The 21,245-nt window shown below is 40.5% G+C and overlaps 1 protein-coding gene across 1 annotated transcript in view; it reads left to right on the top strand.

Moving 5' to 3' along the window:
• Znf512 (zinc finger protein 512) overlaps positions 1 to 21,245 on the top strand; it is a 38,319-nt gene that overhangs the window by 9,231 nt on the left and 7,843 nt on the right. Inside the window, exons 3-11 of the mRNA XM_090337259.1 lie at positions 9,503 to 9,690; positions 11,053 to 11,148; positions 11,400 to 11,483; positions 13,309 to 13,433; positions 13,768 to 13,854; positions 14,710 to 14,808; positions 15,538 to 15,705; positions 17,746 to 17,940; positions 21,131 to 21,232. Of these exons, the coding sequence (XP_090193385.1) occupies positions 9,503 to 9,690; positions 11,053 to 11,148; positions 11,400 to 11,483; positions 13,309 to 13,433; positions 13,768 to 13,854; positions 14,710 to 14,808; positions 15,538 to 15,705; positions 17,746 to 17,940; positions 21,131 to 21,232 (1,144 nt within the window). The remainder of the gene's footprint in view (positions 1 to 9,502; positions 9,691 to 11,052; positions 11,149 to 11,399; positions 11,484 to 13,308; positions 13,434 to 13,767; positions 13,855 to 14,709; positions 14,809 to 15,537; positions 15,706 to 17,745; positions 17,941 to 21,130; positions 21,233 to 21,245) is intronic.

Below are 21,245 nucleotides of genomic sequence, written 5' to 3'. Positions count from 1 at the left end.
ATCCCATTTTGTGCTGGTTACATAATTCATTTTATTTTGCCAATACCTGGGCTTGAAATAAGGTACCTTGTACTTGTGCTCAGCTTTCTTACAGTCAGCATTCTACCACCTGAGTAATACCTCTAGCTTGGCTATTTTTTTTTTTTTTTTGCCAGTCCTGGGCTTAAGCTCAGGGCCTGAGCACTGTTCTTGGATTTTTCTCAAGGCTAGAGCTCTACCACTTGAGCCTCAGCACCACTTCAGGCTTTTTCTAAGTATGTGGTACCGAGGAATCGAACCCAGGTCTTCATGCATGCTAGGCAAGCACTCTACCACTAGGGCAACTCCCGTCCCCAAGCCTGGCTATTTTTTTGGTTTTTGTTTTGGTTAACTGGAGATAGAGCCTTGAGATTCTAGGCTGGCCTAGAACCATGATCCAGCTGATCCAAGCCTGCCACATAGCTTGAATGACTGACACACCCTCCTCTGTGCCCTACTATGTATGGGTTGACATGGGGTGGGATCTTTCATATTTATTAGTAAAGATGATATGACCACAAAGAAAATTCTAGAGATCTATAAAGCAGTAACTGATGGGGCCGGGAGTTTGGCCGAGTGGTGGTGCTTGCCTAGGATGCACGATGACCCAGGTTCGATTCCTTGGTACCACATACATAGAAAAAAGCCAGAAGTGGTGCTGAGGCTCAAGTGGTAGAGCTCTAGCCTTGAGAAAGTCCAAGGACAGAGCTCAGGCCCTGAGCTCAAGCTCAGGACTGCCCCCCCACCCAAAAAAAAGTGAAACTGGTAAATGAATTTAAAAAGTACCCAGATACAAGATTAAGAAGTGTACTGATTTGTGTGTGCATGTGTGTGTGTGTGTGTGTGTGTGTGTGTGTGTGTGTGTTTGTGTGTTGGCACTGGGGCATGAACTCAGGACCCTGAGATATTGTTTAGCTTTTTTGCTCGTCTGATTCTCTGCCTTATGAACCATAGCTCTACTTTCAGCTTTTTGGAAGTTAGCGTGAAAGAGTCCCAGGAACTTTTCTGCCCAAGCTGTGAACTGTGATCCTTAGATCTCAGCCTTTTGAGTAGCTAGGATTATAGGCATGAACTACCAGGCTAGTGTTTGGTTTGTTTTGGTTTAAGGCTGGATCTCACCTTGTAGTTCAGGGTATCCTGTAATTCACTGTGTACCCAGGCCATCCTCACAGTCTGTGTGTCTCATATAGCTGGTATTACAAGTCAGCACTCCCAACTCCTAATTATTTTAATGCTTATATGATATGATTCATTTCTGATAACTTTAATTATGGTGTCTTATTTCTTGATCAGTTTAGCATTCTTAATGTTCATTCCAAAGAATAGAATTTCTCTGTTGTCTATTTCCTAGTTCATGGACTCATTTTTTTCTTCCTTGTTTAACTTTGCTGTTCTTTTTAAGGTATCTTACTTTGAAATCTTAAGTCACTGATTTAAAATCTTCATTTCTTTTCTTTCTTTTTTTTTTTTTTTTTTTTGCCAGTTCTGGGGCTGGAACTCACGGCCTGAGCACTATCCTTGGGCTTTCTCAAGGCTAGAGCTCTACCACTTGAGCCACAGCACCTTTCCAGCTTTTTCTGTGTATGTGTTATAAACCCAGGCCTTCATGCATGCTAGGCGAGCACTCTACTAATAGGACGAACTCCACCCTAAAATATTTGTTTCTAATATTAGCAGTTACAGCTTTATTTTTCCAGATGTTCCATTAGTTGTATTCACATATTTGAAGGAATGTATTTTTGTTGTTCTTCACTACAAAATATTTTCAAATTTCGCTTGCAATTCCATCTTGACCTATGAATTATTTAGAAGTAAATTATTTTGGTTTCCAGATATTTGGATTTATGTGTGTGGGTGTGTGTGCGTGTTTTGTTTTTTAGTCTCAAACTGCTGTTAGTTTCAAATTTGATTCTCATTTGGTCAAAGATACTGTGATTTTTGTCCTTTGATGCAAACTTATGGCCCAAGTGGCACTCTGTCTTAGTGAATACATAAGGAAAAGAATCCTCAACATAGTATTCTTTTTTTTTTTTTTTGCCAGTCTTAGGGCTTGAACTGAAGGCCTGGACACTCTCCTTAGCTTTCTCAAGGCTAGTGCTCTACCACTTGAGCCACAGCACCATTTCTGTTTTTTTTTCTGTATATATGGTACCAAGTAATCAAATCCAGAGCTTTGTGCATGCAAGGCAAGCACTTTACCACTAGGCCAAACTCCTGGCCTGTGTAATAGTATTCTGTAAATGTTAAGGATTAGAACAAGGTGGCTAATAGTATAGTTCAGATAATTTATGTCTTCACTGAATTACGTGTGTGTGTGTGTGTATGTGTGTACATGCATGTGTACTGACTCTTTAATGCTGTGCTGTCCCTTAGCGTTTTGCTCGAGGCTTATACTCTACCAATTGAGCCACAGCTCCATTTCTGGCTTCTTGGTGGTTAATTGGAGATCAGAATCTCACAGACTTTGTTCCCTGGGCTGGCTTCAAACCAGGATCCTCCAATCTCAGCCACCTAACTAGGTATAGTTACTGGTGTGACCCTTTGGTGCCTGGCCTGAATTTTTAACTAATAATTCTAGCAAGTGCTAAAAGGACAGCCTCCAAATTTTTCTAAAATTATGGGATTGTCTGATTTCTTTTTCTCGAATCCTCTCAGTGTTTTGCTTTGCGTACTTTGAGGGTCTATCATTAGGCACATACAAGGACAATTATTTATGTCTTCCTGATAATTTGATACTTTTGTCATTAGGAAGTATCTAATTATGGCTACTCATAATAGATACTCTAGCTTTTAATGTTCACTGATTGTTAATTTTATCTATTTGGTTTATTTTCAGCATGTGTATCTTGATAGGCTCCCTCTTATAGATGTGTGTAAGGTATTGCCTTTTTATTGATTGTTACTTGCTGACTAAACTGAAGTACTTAGACCAGAAACATTTGAATTAATATTGCCAGGGTTGAATTTAGAGCTATCCTTTTATTATTTGACCTCTTTCTGCTCTATTGTTTGATCCTTTATTATTCTTTATTTTTATGTTCAGATTATTTGAGTATTTAGTGTTATATTTTAAATGTGCTAGTGACTTTTTATCTACGGCTATTTTTTAAAATTTACTGATGCTTTAGTAATTACAGTCTATATATGCATTCTTTGATAGTGTACTTAGAGTTAATATTCTGCTGCTTCACTTAAACTTAAAAACTTCATTATCATTTAGATTTCTTTAATCTCCTGTCTACCTACTATTATGTTGTATTGCCATATGTACTATGCCTGGGTACAGGATACCCTGAACTACAAAGTGAGATCCAGCCTTAAACCAAAACAAACCAAACACTAGCCTGGTAGCTCATGCCTATAATCCTAGCTACTCAAAAGGCTGAGATCTAAGTCTACTGAAAACCCTAAACGTTAAATTTTTGCTTTAAACAACATGTTTACCTTAGCCATTTATCATTTTGTTTTCTCCTCCACTCCAGTATTGCTCTCTTCAGCTGGAATAACTAGTTTTCACATTTCTTATTCATTAGGTTTTCTGACAAATTCTTTGTTTTTCTTTTTATGAAGAAATATTCTGGTAGGGTTTTTTTGGGGGGGGCGGTCATAGGGCTTGAACTTGGCTTGAATTTTGTCACTGAGCTCTTCAGCTCAAGGCTACCGCCCTACTCCTGGGCCTGGGTGCTGACCCTGAGCTTTTCAGCTCAAGGCTATTGCCCTACCCTTGAGCCAAGCCCCACTTCCCGTTTTCTAGGAGTTAATTGGAGATAAGAGTCTCAGGTCCTTTTGTGCCCGGGGTTGGCTTTGAACCTTGATCCTCAGATCTCAGCCTCCTGAGTAGCTAGGATTACAGGTATGAACCATGGTACCCAGCTTGGTAGGATATTTTCACTGAAGATAGAACTCTGAATTGACAAACATTTTCTCTCAGAATTGTGAAGATTGTGTTTCACTGTCTTCTGACCTTCTTATTTCTTTGGGGAAATCCATGACTGTTTTGATCACTGTTTCCTATCATATAAATATTACTTTCTGAAGCTACCTTCTAAATTATAGCAAACCTTTGGTGTAAGAGTTTCATTAAGATATGCTTAGTTGTGCTTTTCTTTAATTAATCATATTCACTGTTGAACTCTTCAAATTTGGAGCTTTTCTACAAGTGGTTTTCTACCTCAGTATCTTTCCCCTGAGATTACAGACTATATTGAAGTTAGAACATTGCAATAGAACTACAGGTTGTTGGGCTCTACTGGCTGTTTTCTTTTTTTCCTTTTTTTTTTTTTTTGCCAGTCCTAGGGACTGAACTCAGGGGCTGGGTACTGTCCTTGAGCTTTCTCAGGGCTAACACTCTACTATTTGAGCCATTTCATCTCTTCCGGCTTGCTTGTTGGCTTATTTATTTTCTGTGTCTGTTGTGCCAAGGAATGGAACCAGGGTTTTGTGCATGCTCAGCAAGCATGCATTCTACCAGTAGGCCAAACTCCTGGCCCTACTGGCTGTTTTCTATCCCTTGTTTTTCATTGTATGTTTGTTTTTTCCTTCACACTATCTTCAAGTTCACAGGCTTTCATCTGCCATCTCCATTCTACTGAAGACCTTATGTAATGAGCTTTATTCCAGATACTGCATTTTTCACTATTAAATTTCATTTGGTTCTATTTTATGCTCTCTGTTGGCTGATAATTCCTAGTTTTCTCTTCATGTATATTTTCATTTTTTAAGTTCTCAAGAGTATGGTTTGCTTTATAAGCAATTGTAATAGCTTATCTGAAAATGTTTGGCACATCTAACATCTGGATCATCTCGGGAATAGCATCTGATAATCCTCTGAGACTTTCTTGTGTTGTCATGTTTGTTTTGTGTGTGTGTGTGTGTGTGTGTGTGTGTGTGTGTGTATGTGTGAGTATGTTGTAATATTTCAGAATTAATCATCAACAAATTACGAATATTTTGTGGGTCCTGTTTTAGATCTTCTAGAGATGTTACTAATTTTGTTTTAGTAGTCAGTCCACTTAGGTTTAGACTATCAGTTTGTCTCATCTCTGAGGGCATTGGTTAAATCTCACTTCTATGCTTTCCATTTTTGCTATGATTTACTTTTTTCATTTATTAATTACCTATGGATTATGAATAGTGGGTCTGTGAACTTCTTAAGGTGTTTCAGATCTTTTAGTTCCCTGGCCTTTTATTACATTAGTTTGGTTCACTTAAATCAAAACTAATCTTAGCTTTCAAAGTCTTCCTAAGTGGATTGGGATTTGCTGTTACATGTAGCTCCACTGAAGCTTAACTTGCACAGTCACTTTCCTTTTCTCCCATGATTCTCATACACTGTGCTCTACTTTCTTTGCCTAGGAAGATGGGGTTTCTGTTGGAATTGAAGCTGTACATGATGCTCTGCAAGTGAGGCAAACTAGTTGCAAAGCCATAAAACTAAACCAGGCACCAGTGGCTTAGTAATCATAGCTATTCAGGAGACAGAGATCTGAGAATCACTGTTGAAACCAGCCCAGGCAGGGAAGTCTGTGAAACTCTTTATCTCCAATAAACTACCAAAAGACCTGAAAGTGGAGCTGTGGCTCAAGTGGTAGAGCACTCACCTTGAGCAAAAGATGATCAGAGGGGCCTGGAGTTTGGCCTAGTGGTAGAGTGCTTGCTTAGCATGCATAAAGACCCAGGTTCGATTCCTTGGTACCACATAGATTAAAAAAAGAAAAAGCCAGAAGTGGTGCTGAGGCTCAAGTGGTAGAGCTCTAGCCTTGAGAAAGTCCAAGGACAGTGCTCAGGCCCTGAGCTCCAGCCCAGGACTGGTTAATATTAAAAAAAAAAAAAAAAAGATGATCAGAGACAGCACACAGGCTTTCAGTTCAAGCCCTAGGACTGGGGAAAAAAAAAAAACCACCTCACAAGTAAGAAACTCATACTGTGTTAATCACTTGTCTGCTTGTATGTGTGTGTGTGCACGCATGCTGGTCCTGGGGCTTGAACACAGGGCCTGGGTGCTGCCCCTGAGTTTTTTTGAGCAGGCTAGTACTCTACCACTTGAGCCACACTCTCACCTTTTAGGTGGTTAATTGGAGATAAGAGTCTCACAAACTTATTTGCCTGGGTTGGCTTCAAACCCCATCTTGAATATCCAGGATCGAAAGCATAAGCCAATGGTGTAATGTAAGAACCAGAGTTTAGGGCCTGGAGTTTGGCCTAGTGGTTAAAGTGCTTGCCTAGCATGCATGAAGACCCAGGTTCGATTCCTTGGTACCACATATAGAAAAAAGCCAGAAGTGGTGCTGAGGCTCAAGTGGTAGAGCTCTAGCCTTGAGAAAGTCCAAGGACAGTGCTCAGGCCCTGAGCTCAAGCACAGGACTGGCAAAAAAAAAAAAAAAAAAAAAAAAAAAGAACCAGAGTTTAGGCTGGGTGGTGGCTCGCACCTGTAATCCTAGCTGCTCAGGAGGCTGAGATCTGAGGATCATGGTTCAATGCCAGCCCGGGCACAAAAGGACCTGAGACTCATCTCTAATTAACCATCAGAAAATTGGAAGTGGTGCTGTTGCTCTAGGGGTAGTGTGGTAGCCTTGAGCTGAAGAGCTTAGGGACAATGTCCAGGCCCAGAGTTCAAGTCCCAAGATCAATAAAAAATAAAAAAGAGGCCGGGAGTTTGGCCTAGTGGTTAAAGTGCTTGCCTAGCATGCATGAAGACCAGGGTTCGATTCCTTGGCACCACATACATACAAAAAAGCTGGAAGTGGTGCTGAGGCTCAGGTGGTAGAGCTCTAGCCTTGAGAAACTCCAAGGACAGTGCTCAGGCCCTGAGCTCAAGCCCAGGAATGGCAAAAAAAAATAAAAAAATAAAAAAAAATAAAAAAGAACTAGAGTTTATCTTCTTGATCAGCAGAAGGAAGGGGCTGTAATGTGCCACCAGTTCTTTGTATTGAATTTCTAATATATGACCCATATACAAAGAAGCTGAAAATCAGACTTTCCATTTGTAACATACTGACATAGTATTTATATTTACTCAGTACACATTTCTAGCCCCAGAGGAAACCATGTTAATGAGTCTTAGGTTTGTCTTTAAATATTTATGAATCCTTTGAAAATTGTAGATTCGTTTTATTATATGTATTTGTATTTAATTTACTGAGATGACATGGTTCTGGAGTTCCTGTTCTGCCTTGTGTGTGTGTGTGTGTGTGTGTGTGTGTGTGTGTGTGTGTGATTCATGGGGCTTGAACTCTGAGTGCTGCCCCTGAGCTCTTCAGCTCAAGGCTACTGCTCTACCCCAGGAGCCCCAGCCCAACGTCCCGTTTTCTAGTGATTAATTGGAGAGAAGAGTCTGGTGAATTTTAGTGCTTGGGCTGGCTTTGAACCACGATCTTCAGATCTCAGTCTTTTGAGTAGCTAGGATTGCTGGTGGGAGCCACCACACCTGACTTGTTCTGCCTTTTTTTCAGGGAACAGTTTGCCTTTTTATTGAGTTCATTCTCCATGCTTAGTTTTTTTTTTTTTTAATTATTGCTTCTTTCACTCACTATAATCACAAACAAGTGACAATCATCCCGCCTCAGCCTCCTAAGTGCTGGGTTTAGAGGTCTGTGTTACCACATCCAGTTTATCCATGCTATTGAAGCAAGCTAATTTTACTCTTTAACTTTTTCTCCTTTGAGCCATCTCTGGTTACAGCAGCCTTTAAACCTTCAGTCTAAAGCAAGCCACACATAGATGTTTACTGGAACAGTAAAGTCCTTGCTGCTGCTTTACCTTATCTTAAGCCACCTAGAAGAATGTCTGATGCTTTGTAGTTACTCAACAATCTTTCTTAACTCTTACAAGCCACTCTTTGATTTAGGACTCTAGATCTAGCTATTTAAAAGAATCATCTGGCCAGTGTAATTTGGACAAGATAGTCTTTGTTTTTTGAACCTAGGGAAGCTAACTATTGTGTCTTACTTCAGTAAGACAATGCAGAACAGTTTAGAAAGGAGGCTGAGGGAGAAGGAAATTGGATCAGAGTATAGACCACAAATTATTTTTCTTTCTATTCTCAGAGATACCCTTTGGTTGCTTGCTGTTTATCAGACAGATAGGGAGGGTAAGCAATAACTGTTTACAGATTCAAGAGATTGTTGTAAGATCACTGAAAGGCCACAGAATGCATATTTCCTATTTAGGAATGCATTTGGATGGGCCAGGAGTTTGGCCCAGTGGTGCAGTGCTTGCCTAGCATCCATGAAGACCCAAGTTGGATTCCTTGGTACCACATACATAGAAAAGGCCAGAGGTGGTGCTGTTGCTCAAGTGGTAAGAGATCTAGCCTTGAGAAAGCCCAAGGACAGTGTTCAGGTCCTGAGTTCAAGCCCCAGGACTGGCAAAAAGAAAAAGAAAAAAAAGAATGCATTTGGAGGCTATACAAGGGTCATTTATGTGGACTGAATACTCTTTTCCACTATAGTGAAGTATAATAATTGCACATTATGTGTTAAACTATTGTGGGTTTTTTTTTTTTTGCCAGTCCTGGGCTTGAGCTCAGGGCCTGAGGACTGTCCTTGGATTTTTCTCAAGGCTAGAACTGTACCACTTGAGCCTCAGCACCATTTCTGGCTTTTTGTAAGTATGTGGTACCGAGGAATTGAACCCGGGTCTTTGTGCATGCTAGGCAAGCACTCTACCACTAGGCCAAACTCCCAGCCCTAAACTATTGTAATTTTTAAGGCATAATTTGTGTGTGTGTGTGTGTGTGTGTGTGTGTGTGTATGTGTATTGTGTATGCGTGTGCCAGTCCCCAGGCTTGAATTTAGGACCTGGGAGCTGTGCTTGAAGGTTTTTTTGTTTGTTTGTTTTGCCCTCAAGGCTAGTACTCTTCCATTTGAACCACAGCTCCACTTCTGGTTTATTGATGCTTAATTGAATATAAGAGTCTCATGAACTTTCTTGCCCTCTTTGGCTTCAGATCTTCAGGTCTCAGCCCTCTGAGTAGTCAGGATTACAGGTCGGAGCCACTGGCACTCGGCATAATGTATTTTTTTCCCCTAGTTCTGGGGCTTGAGCTCAGAGCCTGAGCACTATCCTTGGGCTTTCTCAAGGCTAGAGCTCTACCACTTGAGGCACAGCACCACTTCTGGCTTTTTCTCTGTATGTAGTACCAAGGAATAGAACCCAGGTCTTTGTGCATGCTAGGCAGGCACTTTACCACTAGGCCAAATTCCTGACCCCTAATGTACTATTTTTTTTTTAAATCAGGCTTAATTTTTTTCTATAGGTAACTTGATTATATTCATATCTATAATATATTCTTTATCTATCTATCTACACATCATTGGGCTATGAATGTGGCTTAGTGGTAGAGTGCTTGCCTAGCATGCAAATATATATATATATATATATATATATATATATATATATATATATATATATAGACAGATAGACAGAGACAGAGACAAATGGAGGCCTCTGTCTGTCTGTGGTATATATCTTTGTGTTGTGTCAGTAGCAGGACCCAGTGCGCCATAAAGGATAATAGTTTCCAGTATACAATCCCTCATGATGACTCCTTAAGTGGCTCATCGTCAGCCTCCTCCTGTGAACCAGTGAATGATTTTCCAGCATCCTTCCAAAAATCTACCTACTGGATGAAGATGAGAAGGATCAAGCCAGCTGCCACTTCTCATATTGAAGGTATCTGTGTCAGTGTTTTTCCAAGACAGAACACTCTCTGAAGTTTTTATTTTGAGATAATTGCCATTAGTGACTTAACAGTATTAAATGTTACTTTATGTGTTTGTCATTAATGTTTGAAGAAAATGTTGTTCATTTTATTTGAGATAGAGTCTCACTCTGAAGTGCAGGCAGCCCTGGAACTTAATTTGTAGGCCAGGCTAGTCTTGAACTCATGATCCTCCTGCCTTAGTCTCTTGAGTATTGGTATTTAAATGTACCACCACATTCAGCTTTGATTAAATTTTAGGGTGAAACCAGGCACTGGTAGCTCACACCTGTAATCCTAGCTACTCACAAGGCTGAGATCCGAGGATGGCTGTTCAAAGCCAGCCCAGGCAAGAAAGTCCATGAGAGGAAAGTCTGAGAGACTTATCTCCAGTTAACCACCAGAAAACTAGAAGTGGTACTGTGGCTCAAGGTGGTAGAATCCATAGTCTTAAGCAGTTGTACTCAGTTCAAGCCCCACAACCAACCAAGAAAGAAAAAAAAATTTTTTAGGTTCTAGGCTACCATATATTATTTCCATGAATTGTCACTATTTAATAGAGTAGGATTCTGCTGATCCTTCTCCTGAAGTATGTATCTTCTCTGAGTACCTGTGGTTTATGTCTGTACTTCTAGCTATTCGGGAGGCTGATACCTTAAGGATCATGATTTTTATCTGGACCAGACAGGAAAGTACACGAGACTCTTACCTCCAACTAGCCACCATTTTAAAAGCTAGGAGTGAAGTTGTGGCTCAAGTGATAAAATGCTAGCTTTGAGCAAAAAAGCTAAGGGTTAGTGACCAAAAAGAGTGACTATTTTCATGGAATTAGAACTGCTTCCCTCTGTTCTTCTAGTTTTGAGGATATAAGAGCGGTGGGGTAGTATATTCTACAGAGTCACATCTTAAGGGTAAGTGGCAGTCTCAAATCAAGATCAAGAAGGAATAGGAGCAAAATTTAACTGGCAGAGTACTTATCTAGCAAGTGAGAAGCCCTGCATTCAATCACTGATACTACAAATACATAGACATGCAAACATATAACAAATAAGTACATAAATAAATAAAAACTGGCATCAAGCCAGTTTCTGAAGGACCCTTATTCGTAGGGAAGACCTGATTGCTTTCGAAGGAGAATAGTTCAGAGGGGGATGAAAGGTCCAGTAGTGAATAAGAAGTCATACCAATGTTCCCTGAGCTGTCACAAACAAGTGTACAAGGATGTATTCACTAGAGAGCAATCTTTTCCTTTGCTCTTGGGGTAGTGTTTTGGATGCAGGACCAGATGTTCATTTGTAATCAGTATTTAGCTCATATCTTGTATGTTATGTCAGTGTCAGGTGGAGTTTCAACCAAAGGAAAAAGGAAACCCAGGCAGGAAGAAGATGAAGACTATCGAGAATTTCCTCAGAAGAAGCATAAACTTTATGGTAAGGGAGCAACTTTGATATTTCTTTTTCTTCCCTGGGCTTTATAATTTGAGGTTAAAAAAGAGACTTTGGTGTGGGCCCTTAGTTGGCTTTCAAGCTTTTTGAATTTAGGTGAATAAATAAAATGACCTCCATCCTTTCTTATTGCATCCTTTCATTTGGCCGTGCCTTAAGGAAATCCATTATGACTTGGGTCTAGAGTGTTGAGGAACACGGAAAGAGGTGTTGTTAAAGTTTCTATCTTGTCTTAGGGAGGAAGCAACGGCCCAAAACTCAGCCTAATCCCAAATCTCAGTCTCGTCGCATTCGAAAGGAACCACCAGTTTATGCAGCAGGTATGTTTTCACTTTGAAGCTTTGTGGGACATGGTTGTCACACTTTGATTTGCTTGCTATTTTCTGTGAGGAATGATGTATTGAAGCTTTTGTTAGCAAGGAAGTTATATAAATGATCTGGGTTTGGAAGTCAGATAAACTTGAAGTTTTGAATTGTAAGCTTTCTAATCTGCCTCAATTTATTTCACTTCTCCAAGTTTCAATTTCCTGTTTTTTTTTTTTTTTTTTTTTTTTTTTTTTTTTTTTTGCTAGTCCTGGGCTTGAGCTCAGGGCCTGAGCACTGTCCTTGGACTTTCTCAAGGCTAGAACTCTACCACTTGAGCCTCAGCACCACTTCCAGTTTTTTTCTATGTATGTGGTACTGAGGAATCGAACCCGGGTCTTCGTGCATGCTAGGCAAGCACTCTACCAGTAGGCCAAACTCCCGGCCCCTTCCTGGGTTTTTTGTTTTGTTCTGTTTTTATCAAAACCAGAAATATTGTGTGATGTAATTGACATGAAAACATTTAGCATCGTCTCAGGCACATGAGAAAAGTGATGCCTAACATCTTACGCATCTTATGTTATTGGGCCTTAGAGTGCCTCTTAGATGATCCTTATCATAGGGAAAAGATTGGGAATTTCAGAAACTTCTACATTGAATACAAAAATAACTACTAGCTGTTGTGTATAGTTAGTCTATTCATTATATTCTTACCAATAAAGAAAAAATTTAGCCAAATGCCAGTGACTCATACCTGTAATACTAGCTTCTCAGGAGACTGAGGTCCTAGGTTAGAGGTATGAAGCCAGCCTGGTCAGGAAAGTCCATGAGACTCTTATCTCCAATTAATCACTAAAAGAAGCTAGACGTAGAGCTGTAAATCAAGTGATAGAGTGCCAGCCTTTAGCAAAAAAAAAGCTCAGGGACAGCACCCAGGCCCTGAGTTCAAGCTCCAGTACCTACACACACACAAAAAAGAAGCTGGACACCAGTGGCTTATACTTGGAATCCTACCTACTCAGGAGACTCAGATCTGAGGATCATGGTTCAGAGCCAGCCCAAGAAGAAAGTTCTGTGAGATTCCTTCCCTCTCTCCCTCCCTCCTCTCTTTCTCTCTTTCTGTCTCTCTTTCTCTCTTCTTCCGCCGGTTGTGGGGCTTAAACTCTGGGCTTAGGCGCTGTCCCTGACTCTTCTGCTTAAGGCTAGTGCTCTATCACTTTGAGCCACAGTACAGCTTCTAGTTTTCTGGTGGTAAATTGGAGATGAGAGTCTCACACACATTTACTCCGGGATTCTGTGAGATTCTTCTGTCCAAATTAACTATCAAATCAATGAATTATCAAAAGGCCAGAAGTGGAGCTGTGGCTCAAGTGGTACAGTACTCCATTGCCTTGAGTACAAAAGCTCATAGACAACACTCAGGCTCGAGTTCAAGCCCAAGAGCCGGGCATGTAGTGGCTCACACCTTTAATCCTAGCTACTTAGGAGGCTAAGATCTGAGGATCTCGGTTCAAAGCTAGCCTGGGCACTAAAGTCCATGAGACTCTTATGTCTAATCAACCACCAGAAACCCGGAAGTGTTGCTGTGGCTCAAAGTGTAGGGCGGTAGCCTTGAGCTGAAGAGCTCAGAGACAGTGCCAAGCCTAGAGTTTAAGCCCCAAGACTGAGAAGGAAAGAAGGAGGGAAGGAAGGAAGGAAGGAAGGAAGGAAGGAAGGAAGGAAGGAAGGAAGGAAGGAAGGAGAGAGAACTATTTCATGATACTTTTCCTAAATTGTGGGAGTATATTCTTTGTTTCTAAAAAATACCGCAGATTACAAAGTGTTCCTTTCTCTCTGTTGTAGGCAGTTTGGAGGAACAATGGTACTTAGAAATCGTGGATAAAGGCAGTGTTTCCTGTCCTACCTGCCAGGCAGTGGGGAGGAAGACCATAGAGGGTTTAAAGAAACACATGGAAAACTGCAAACAGGTTTAATATTTTGTGACATTACACAACTAACTATTGGGAATTTTGACCCAAATTTTAGACCTGTGCTATTATGTGGTATCTGCTGATTATAGAGGATTTGGGGTAGTATGTGTTACAGAAAAGATAGGTTTTGCATGTGACAGACTTGGGTTCAGGTGTTTACTTAGCTGTGTACAGTTAAGGCATTTAGCTTTGTTTGGGGGTGAGCCTCAGTTTTCTGATTTGTAAGAGAAAAGAAGTGATGCATGCTATTTGCCTATCCTAGTACATGCCAGTTAAGGCACTCTGTTGTCTGTTGACCAGCCTGGCACCGAGCATTATTTTTCTCTTTTAGGAAATGTTTACTTGTCATCATTGTGGGAAACAACTTCGTTCACTGGCTGGGATGAAATATCATGTCATGGCGAATCATAATAGTTTGGTGAGTTCTTGTTTTTTGAGCCTACATGGTGGTCAAGTATCTTTTATACAGGTGAGTGTAGATAACTGCATTGAAGATGACTGGAGCTCTCGGATATATTAGGAGAGTTAGAAGACTCTTCATAATAGCAAGTTTATGAGACCTTTGAGTTAGACTATAGATATTTTTGTGATTACTCCCAAAGGCTGTATCATAGGAAGGAGACCCAGAACTCTTTTTGATGATAGTAGGCTGGCAAGAGCATTACCACTGAGTCATGCCTCCAGCCTAAGACTCAAAACTTTTATTTCCCTTATTTTCACTTCCTTTGCTAGTTCAGGAGATAAAGAATAAAGGCAACAGAAAGCCTGTACTTGAGTTTCATGACATCAGCTTAGCTACCAGCCCAGTTCTTGGTATTTATGATTTTTGTTATTTTTTTTTCTATGTACTTTCCTATTTTTTTTGTTTTGTTTTTTTTTAAATTATCTTTAAATAGCCTTATGCTTATAATCCTAGCCACTCAGAAAGCTGTAATCTGAGGATTGTGGTTTTAAGGAAGCACATGAGACTCTTACACCCAGTTAATCACCCAAAAAGCTGGAAGCGGAGCTATGGCTTAAGTAGTAGTGCACTAGTCTTGAGCAAAAAAGCTCAGGGACAGCATCTAGACCCAGATTTAAGCCCCAGAACAGCACAAAAAAATTCTTTAAGTAGTTGTACAAGGGGTTTCAGTTCAACATACCAGTTTATGAGTACACTTGCATCTTAATGTGACCCCTTCCTCTCCCATCTCTCCCAGGTACTGAAGCTCTCCTTCAGTTACCTGGTTTCATTTTCACATCTGTAATTGTAATCTTTCTTTTTGCTTTTCAGCCCATTCTGAAGACTGGAGATGAAGTAGATGAGCCAAGTGAGAGAGAGCGGCTCCGAACAGTTTTAAAAAGACTGGGAAAGCTCAAATGTATGCGTGAGGTAAGAGCCTGAGGACAGCATATCCCCTCCCTGGAGTCTCAGTCAGTCTTTCTCTTGTTCATTTCTTTTTCTCCTCTTCTTCCCATGTAGACATCCTAGTTCTGTGCCATCTTATGGCATAGCTTTTCCAGATCTTACAGTCATTGATAGTTCTTTACTTTCTTTCTCATCTTTCATATTTCTCTTTGTTTGCCATCTCAGTGTTTGAAAAGGATCCTCAAAACTTCAGTGATGGGGCCTGGAGTTTGGCCTAGTGGTAGAGTGCTTACCTAGCATTCACAAAGACCCAGGCTCGATTCCTTGGTACCACATACATAGAAAAAAAAGCCGGAAGTGGTTCTGTGGCTCTAGCCCTGAGAAAAACCCAAGACAGTGCTCAGGCCCTGAGTCTAAGCCCAGGACTGGCAAAACAACAACAACAACATACTTTAGTGATGAACTTTGAAGTTGCTAACTATTTGATATTGGGGTGGGATTGGATCACAGACCAAGGAGGAAACTTCTGTGGACAGTAGGTTGTTAGCCGTGGCTTTAGTTCCTCAAATGCTAACTAAACTGATTGGTTCATAGATAGGACAAAGAGCTATTCCAGTAGGAAATGGGTAAGGGTCCTGTAATATCTTGCAGTACTTTTGGTAGTTTATGGTGGTGAGTGTTTATGGCTCCTTAGAAATTAGGAATATATCAAAAAATGTAAGATTCTAATGTAGGCCTTTTTCCTGTATTCAGAGTTGTTCCAGTACCTTTACCAGCATTATGGGATATCTGTACCATGTTAGAAAATGTGGCAAAGGTGCTGCAGAGCTGGAGAAGTTGGCTCTAAAGTGTCACCATTGTGGAAAACCATATAGATCAAAGGCTGGACTTGCATATCACCTGAGGTCAGAGCATGGGCCTGTAAGTACTGATTCCTCTCTAGTCCATGTTTGTCGATATATGTTGTGCTGAGTGCTTATCACCCATATCCTGTGTGTCATTGCTGCATTATTTGTGTAACATTTTACTCATTGAATGGTTTGTTCTAGTATTCATTCTTTCTTTATTCTTAACTTTTGCCTATGAACATTATTAGGTTATAGAAATGAAAGTTCAAGCTGGGCACGGTAGCTTACACCTGTAATTCTAGCTACTCAGGAGGCTGAGATCTGAGGATCAGGGTTTAAAGTCAGCCCAGGGCACAAAAGAACTTGAGACTGGGGGTAGGGGGAGGGAAATGGGGACCAAGACATGAGAAAGGGTATCAATGTTTGTGAAGTAATGTACCTTCTATCTAGTGAATATAATGTAACCCTTTTATTAATTATAATAAAAATATATAAAAAAAGAACTTGAGACTCATCTCCAATTAACCTCGAGAAAATGGGAATGTATATTTATATATATAAATATATATTCAAACTGATTTTTATAGATAGGTGACATGCTTGCATTCACTTTTTTAAATACTCAAGACTGCTTGCTAGGCAGGTATTCTACGTCTTTTTTTCTTTTTTCTTTTTTTTTTTTTAATCAGTCATGGGGCTTGAACTCTGGGCCCCGGTGCTGTCCTTGAACTCTTCAGCTCAAGGCTGGTGCTCCACCACTTTGAGCACAGTGCTATTTCTGGTTTTCTGGTGGTTAATTGGAGATCTGAGTCTCATGGACTTTCCTCTCTGGGCTGGCTTCAAATCATGATCCCAGATCTCAGCCTCTTATGTAGTTAGGATTACAGGTGTGAGCCACCAGTGTCTGGCTTTTTTTTTTTTTTTAAAGACAAACTCTTACTATGTAGATCAGACTGACTCAAATGCATGGTCCTCCTGCCTCAGCTTCTTGAATGCTAGGGTTATAAGAGAGTTCTACCATGTTCTTCAGTAAGTTTTCACTTGTTTAGGATGAACACACAGGAACCAAACTGCTAGGACACTGGATAAATATATGTCAAACTACAGAAGATTATGTTAGGTGCCGGGAGTTTGGCCTAGTAGTAGAGTGCTTGCCTATCATGCACGAAGACCAGGGTTTGATTCCTCGGTACCACATACATGGAAAAAGCTGGAAGTGGTATTGTGGTTCATAGAACTCTAACTTTGAGAAAGCCTAAGGACAGTGCTCGGGCCCTGAGTACAAGTCCCAGGACTGTCCAAAAAAAAGATAATGTTAGGGCCGGGAGTTTGGCCTAGTGGTTAAAGTGCTTGCCTGGCATGCATGAAGACCCTGGTTCGATTCCTCGGTACCACATATATAGAAAAAAAGCCGGAAGTGGTGCTGAGGCTCAAGTGGTAGAGCTCTAGCCTTGAGAAAAGTCCAAAGACAGTGCTCAGGCCCTGAGCTCAAGCCCAGGACTGGCAAAAAAAAAAAAAATGTTAGTTTTGCAAAATAACTGCCATTTGCATTCTCACCAATAAAGTATGAGAATTCCAGTGGTTTCCCTTTCTCAATACTTGTTATTTTTAATATAATTTTTTCACATATTTTAATACACTCCTAGAAATGTCTTATTACAAGTTAAATTTACATTTGCTAGTATGTAATGGAAATTGTTCTACTTGGTAATTATAGTGACCATGTTTTTGAATGCTTACTGGAAATTTGAATGTCTTTAGGGAAATAACTGTTCAGATGCTTTATTCATTTTGGGGTAGATTTTCTAGGATTTTTGCTGTTTTAGTAAGTTATGAATATATTCTGAGAGTTTTATATATTCAGATTTAAGTTCTTCAACAGTTATATCAATTTTTCACTGTGCTTTTCAAAGAATAGGTTAAAATTTTGTTTGTTTGTTTGTTTATGCCAGTTCTAGGGCTTGATCTCAGTTCCTGTGTACTATTCCCGAGCTTCTTTTTTTGCTCAAGGCTAGAACTCTATCACTTGTAATATTTAGCTCTACACTTCAATCATTGGTTGTCATACAAGCCACTTATCAGGCTTGTGTTTTGCTGTGTCTCATTCTTGCAGATCACCTTCTTTCCGGAGGCAGCACAGCCAGACTGCTTAAAGGAGGTAAGCCTGGAGTCAAAGAGTGGAGGCCGAGTTCAGAGGCGTTCTGCCAAGATAGCCGTGTATCACCTGCAGGAGCTGGCCTCTGCTGAACTGACTAAGGAGTGGCCTAAGAGAAAGGTACTTCAGGACCTGGTACCTGATGATCGGAAGGTAAGTTAGAAACTTCTATCAGCTTTTGAATCTTTATAGCTGATATTTTTCCTATATAGAGAAAAGTAGATGTGACATTTTACGTCCTTGACCTTGGACATGGAGTACATGTTCACATTCCTGTAGTTTGTAGTTTCAGAAGTTCCTTAAGGAGCCTTTTTTTTTTTTTTTTTGTCAGTCTTGGGGCTTGAACTCAGGGCCCGAACACTGTCCTTGGGCTTTCTCTCAAGGCTAGTGCTCTACCACTTGAGCCACAGACTCACTTCTAGCTTTATTACTGTTACTGGAGTTTGAGCTCAGGGCCTCATACTCACTGGGCTTTCCTGCTCAGATGCCATCCTACCACCTGAGCCACACTTCTATCCCTTTTTTTTCTTTTGCCAGTCTCAGGGCCTGTGCACTGTCCTTGGGCTTTCTCAAGGATAGCACTCTACCACTTGAGCCACAGCATGACTTCTGGCTTTTTCCATGTATGTGGTACTAAGGAATCGAACCCAGGGCTTTGTGCATGCTAGGTGAGCACCCTACCATTAGGCCACACTCCTGCTCTCTATCCCTCTTTTTTCTAATTAATTGGAAATGGAATTTTTCAGGTTTGGTAGAGTTTTCCACAAGCTCTTTAGGCTCTCTTCTTTTCCCCCGCTACTTGTCTGGGCTTCAGTTTGCACTTCTGCCTCAGAACCAACTCCACAGAGACACTTCCATTGCTAAAGCAGGAAGGTGGTTTCTTCTTCAGAAGGTCAGTGTCTGCCCATGTTGAGCAGACACTCAGACGCTCAGGTGCTGAAACAGCACTCAAGTTGCTGCTGTCCACGTAGCTCATCTTAGAGTGTCTGAATGACGTGGCTAGGAATATCTCCACTTTTTTTTTTTCTTCCAGTCCTGGGGCTTGAACTCAGGGCCTGCGCACTGTCCTTGGACACTTTTTGCTCAAGGCTCGTTCCCTGCCACTTGAGCCACAGCACCACTTCTGGCTTTTTCTGTGTATGTGGTTCCAGGGAATCGAACCCAGGGCTTCATACATGCTAAGCAAGCACGCTACTAGTAGGCCACGCTTCCGGGCCCATTACCTCCACTTTTATAGTAATAAATAAATCATACATGTTCCAGTCCTTGATTTCTTTCACTTCTTTGTGTTAGAGTGAACATTCATTTTGTTAAAAATTTTTTAAGAGATAAAAAAATGGACTGGTGGTGTCCAGAGTTTAATTCCCAGGATAATCACCAAAATGAAAGAAAAAAGGAAAAAAAGAAGGAAGCGAGGGAGGGGGAAACGATTAATTATTAATTACCATTCAAAGAATAAATTACTCAGTGTACCTTTTAAACATCTAAGTACACATACATTGCGTGTATATTGGTGTCCTTTCCTTCTTCTTCCCTTCCCCTTCCCTTTCCTTTTCCCCTTCCCCTTCTCTTTACTTATGTACCACCATGAGTAACTTCACTGTAAGTTTTTTTTTTAGCATTTTTATTGTTATTATTAAGTAGTTGTACAAAAAGTCATAGTTCCATGTATAAGTCAGGTTATGAGTCACCCCTTCCTTCTTTCTTCTTCATTTTCCTCTCCAGTTCCTACTCTCAAGGTAGATAATTAATTTGTTACATAATATATATTGAATATAATGACTACATGTGCTAACCCTTTCTCCCTCCATTCCTGTGCTCCCCCCCTTTGCCCATCCCCCTCAAGCAGGTTTCCACTTCCTGGTATTCATTTTGATGAATAGTACTTTAGTTGTTTCGAGGAGTTATTTACCTAAGTATTTCATTTGTATATAAATGCATTGGGCTCTGTATAGGTTATCATAAATAGTTGTATTTTAGATCAAGCTTCCACATATGAAAGAATATATGTACCATTCGTCCCTGAACCTGGCTTACTTCATTCAACGTGATTTGTTGTAGGTCTATGTATTTGCCTTCAAATGACACCTGTATATGTTATCATGAATAGTTGTATTTTAGATCAAGCTTCCACATATGAAAGAACACACATACCATTTGTCTCTGAACCTGGCTTACTTTACTCACCATGATTTGTTGTAGGTCCATCCATTTGCTCAAGAAGCTAAGATCTGATCTCGATTCAAAGCTATTCCAGGCAGGAAAGTTTTGTCCAAAAAAAAAAAAAAGTTGGAAGTGAAGCTGGGCCTCAAATGGCAGAGCATCAAGCACAAAGAGCTCAGGAACATTGCCCAGGCCCAGAGTTCCAGCCCTAGGACCAGTCAGTCCCCCACCCCACCCCAATTTTTTTTTTTAATCAGTTGGGGACTTGAACTCAGCCTGGGCACTGTCCCTAAGCTCTTCAAGGCTACTGCCCTACTCCTTGAGCCACAGCCCCACTTCTAGTTTTCTGGTGGTTAATTGGAGGTAAATATCTCATGAACTTTAGTGCCTGGGCTGGCTTTAACGGTAATTGGTGATCCTCAAATCTCAGCCTCCTGAGTAACTAGGTGTTTTGCACCTGGCAAAAAAAAATTTTTTTAAGTTTTATAGCCAGGCCAGTGGCTCACATCTGTAATCCTAGCTACTCAGGAGGCTGAGATCTGAGGCTCAAGGTTCATAGCCAGCCTAAGTACAAAAGGACCTGAGACTCTTATCACCAGTTAACCTCTAGAAAATGGGAAGTAGGGCTTGGCTCAGGGGTATGGCTATAGCCTTGAGCTGAAGAGCTCAGGGACAGCGCCCAGACTGAATTCAAGCTCCATGACCCACAAAACAGCAACAACAACAAAAAACAGTTTTATATCTCTGTCATGCTTTGTAGTTTTCTGTACCTTCTTTTATGCATATTAGAAATATTATGTATAAAAAGACTCCTGGCCTCTAGTAAAAAAACAAGTTTTCCTAACACTGAATAAGAAACAATTATCTTTATCAGTTTCAGCAACTTTGAAGGATATTTTTTAAATATTTTTTATTGTAATTAATAAAAGGGTTACATGATATTTGTCAGATAGAAGGTGCATTAATTCACATACATTGATACCCTTTCACATGTCTTGGTACCCGTTTCTCTCTCCCCCCCCCCCCCCCCCCCCGTCTTGGTATTTGTTTTTTTTGTATATGAATCTGTACTTGTGGCCTCCTGAAGTACCTCCTGAAGAGGTATGTCTGGTGCCTCTGGAACATTTGGGTTTGAAATTGTATTCCTGCAATCAATTTTTTTTCTTTTTTTGCCTTGTAGTTAAAATACACTCGCCCTGGGCTACCTACCTTCAGCCAAGAAGTTTTACACAAATGGAAGACAGATATCAAAAAATATCACCGGATCCAGTGTCCTAACCAGGTGGGCTTCTTAC

The sequence above is a fragment of the Megascapheus bottae genome, chromosome 7, assembly GCF_031878675.1.
Source record: "Megascapheus bottae isolate mThoBot1 chromosome 7, mThoBot2.hap1, whole genome shotgun sequence".
Taxonomy (NCBI): domain Eukaryota; kingdom Metazoa; phylum Chordata; class Mammalia; order Rodentia; family Geomyidae; genus Megascapheus; species Megascapheus bottae.
Note: the sequence above shows the minus strand (reverse complement) of the source record. Positions and strands in the feature narration are given on the sequence as shown.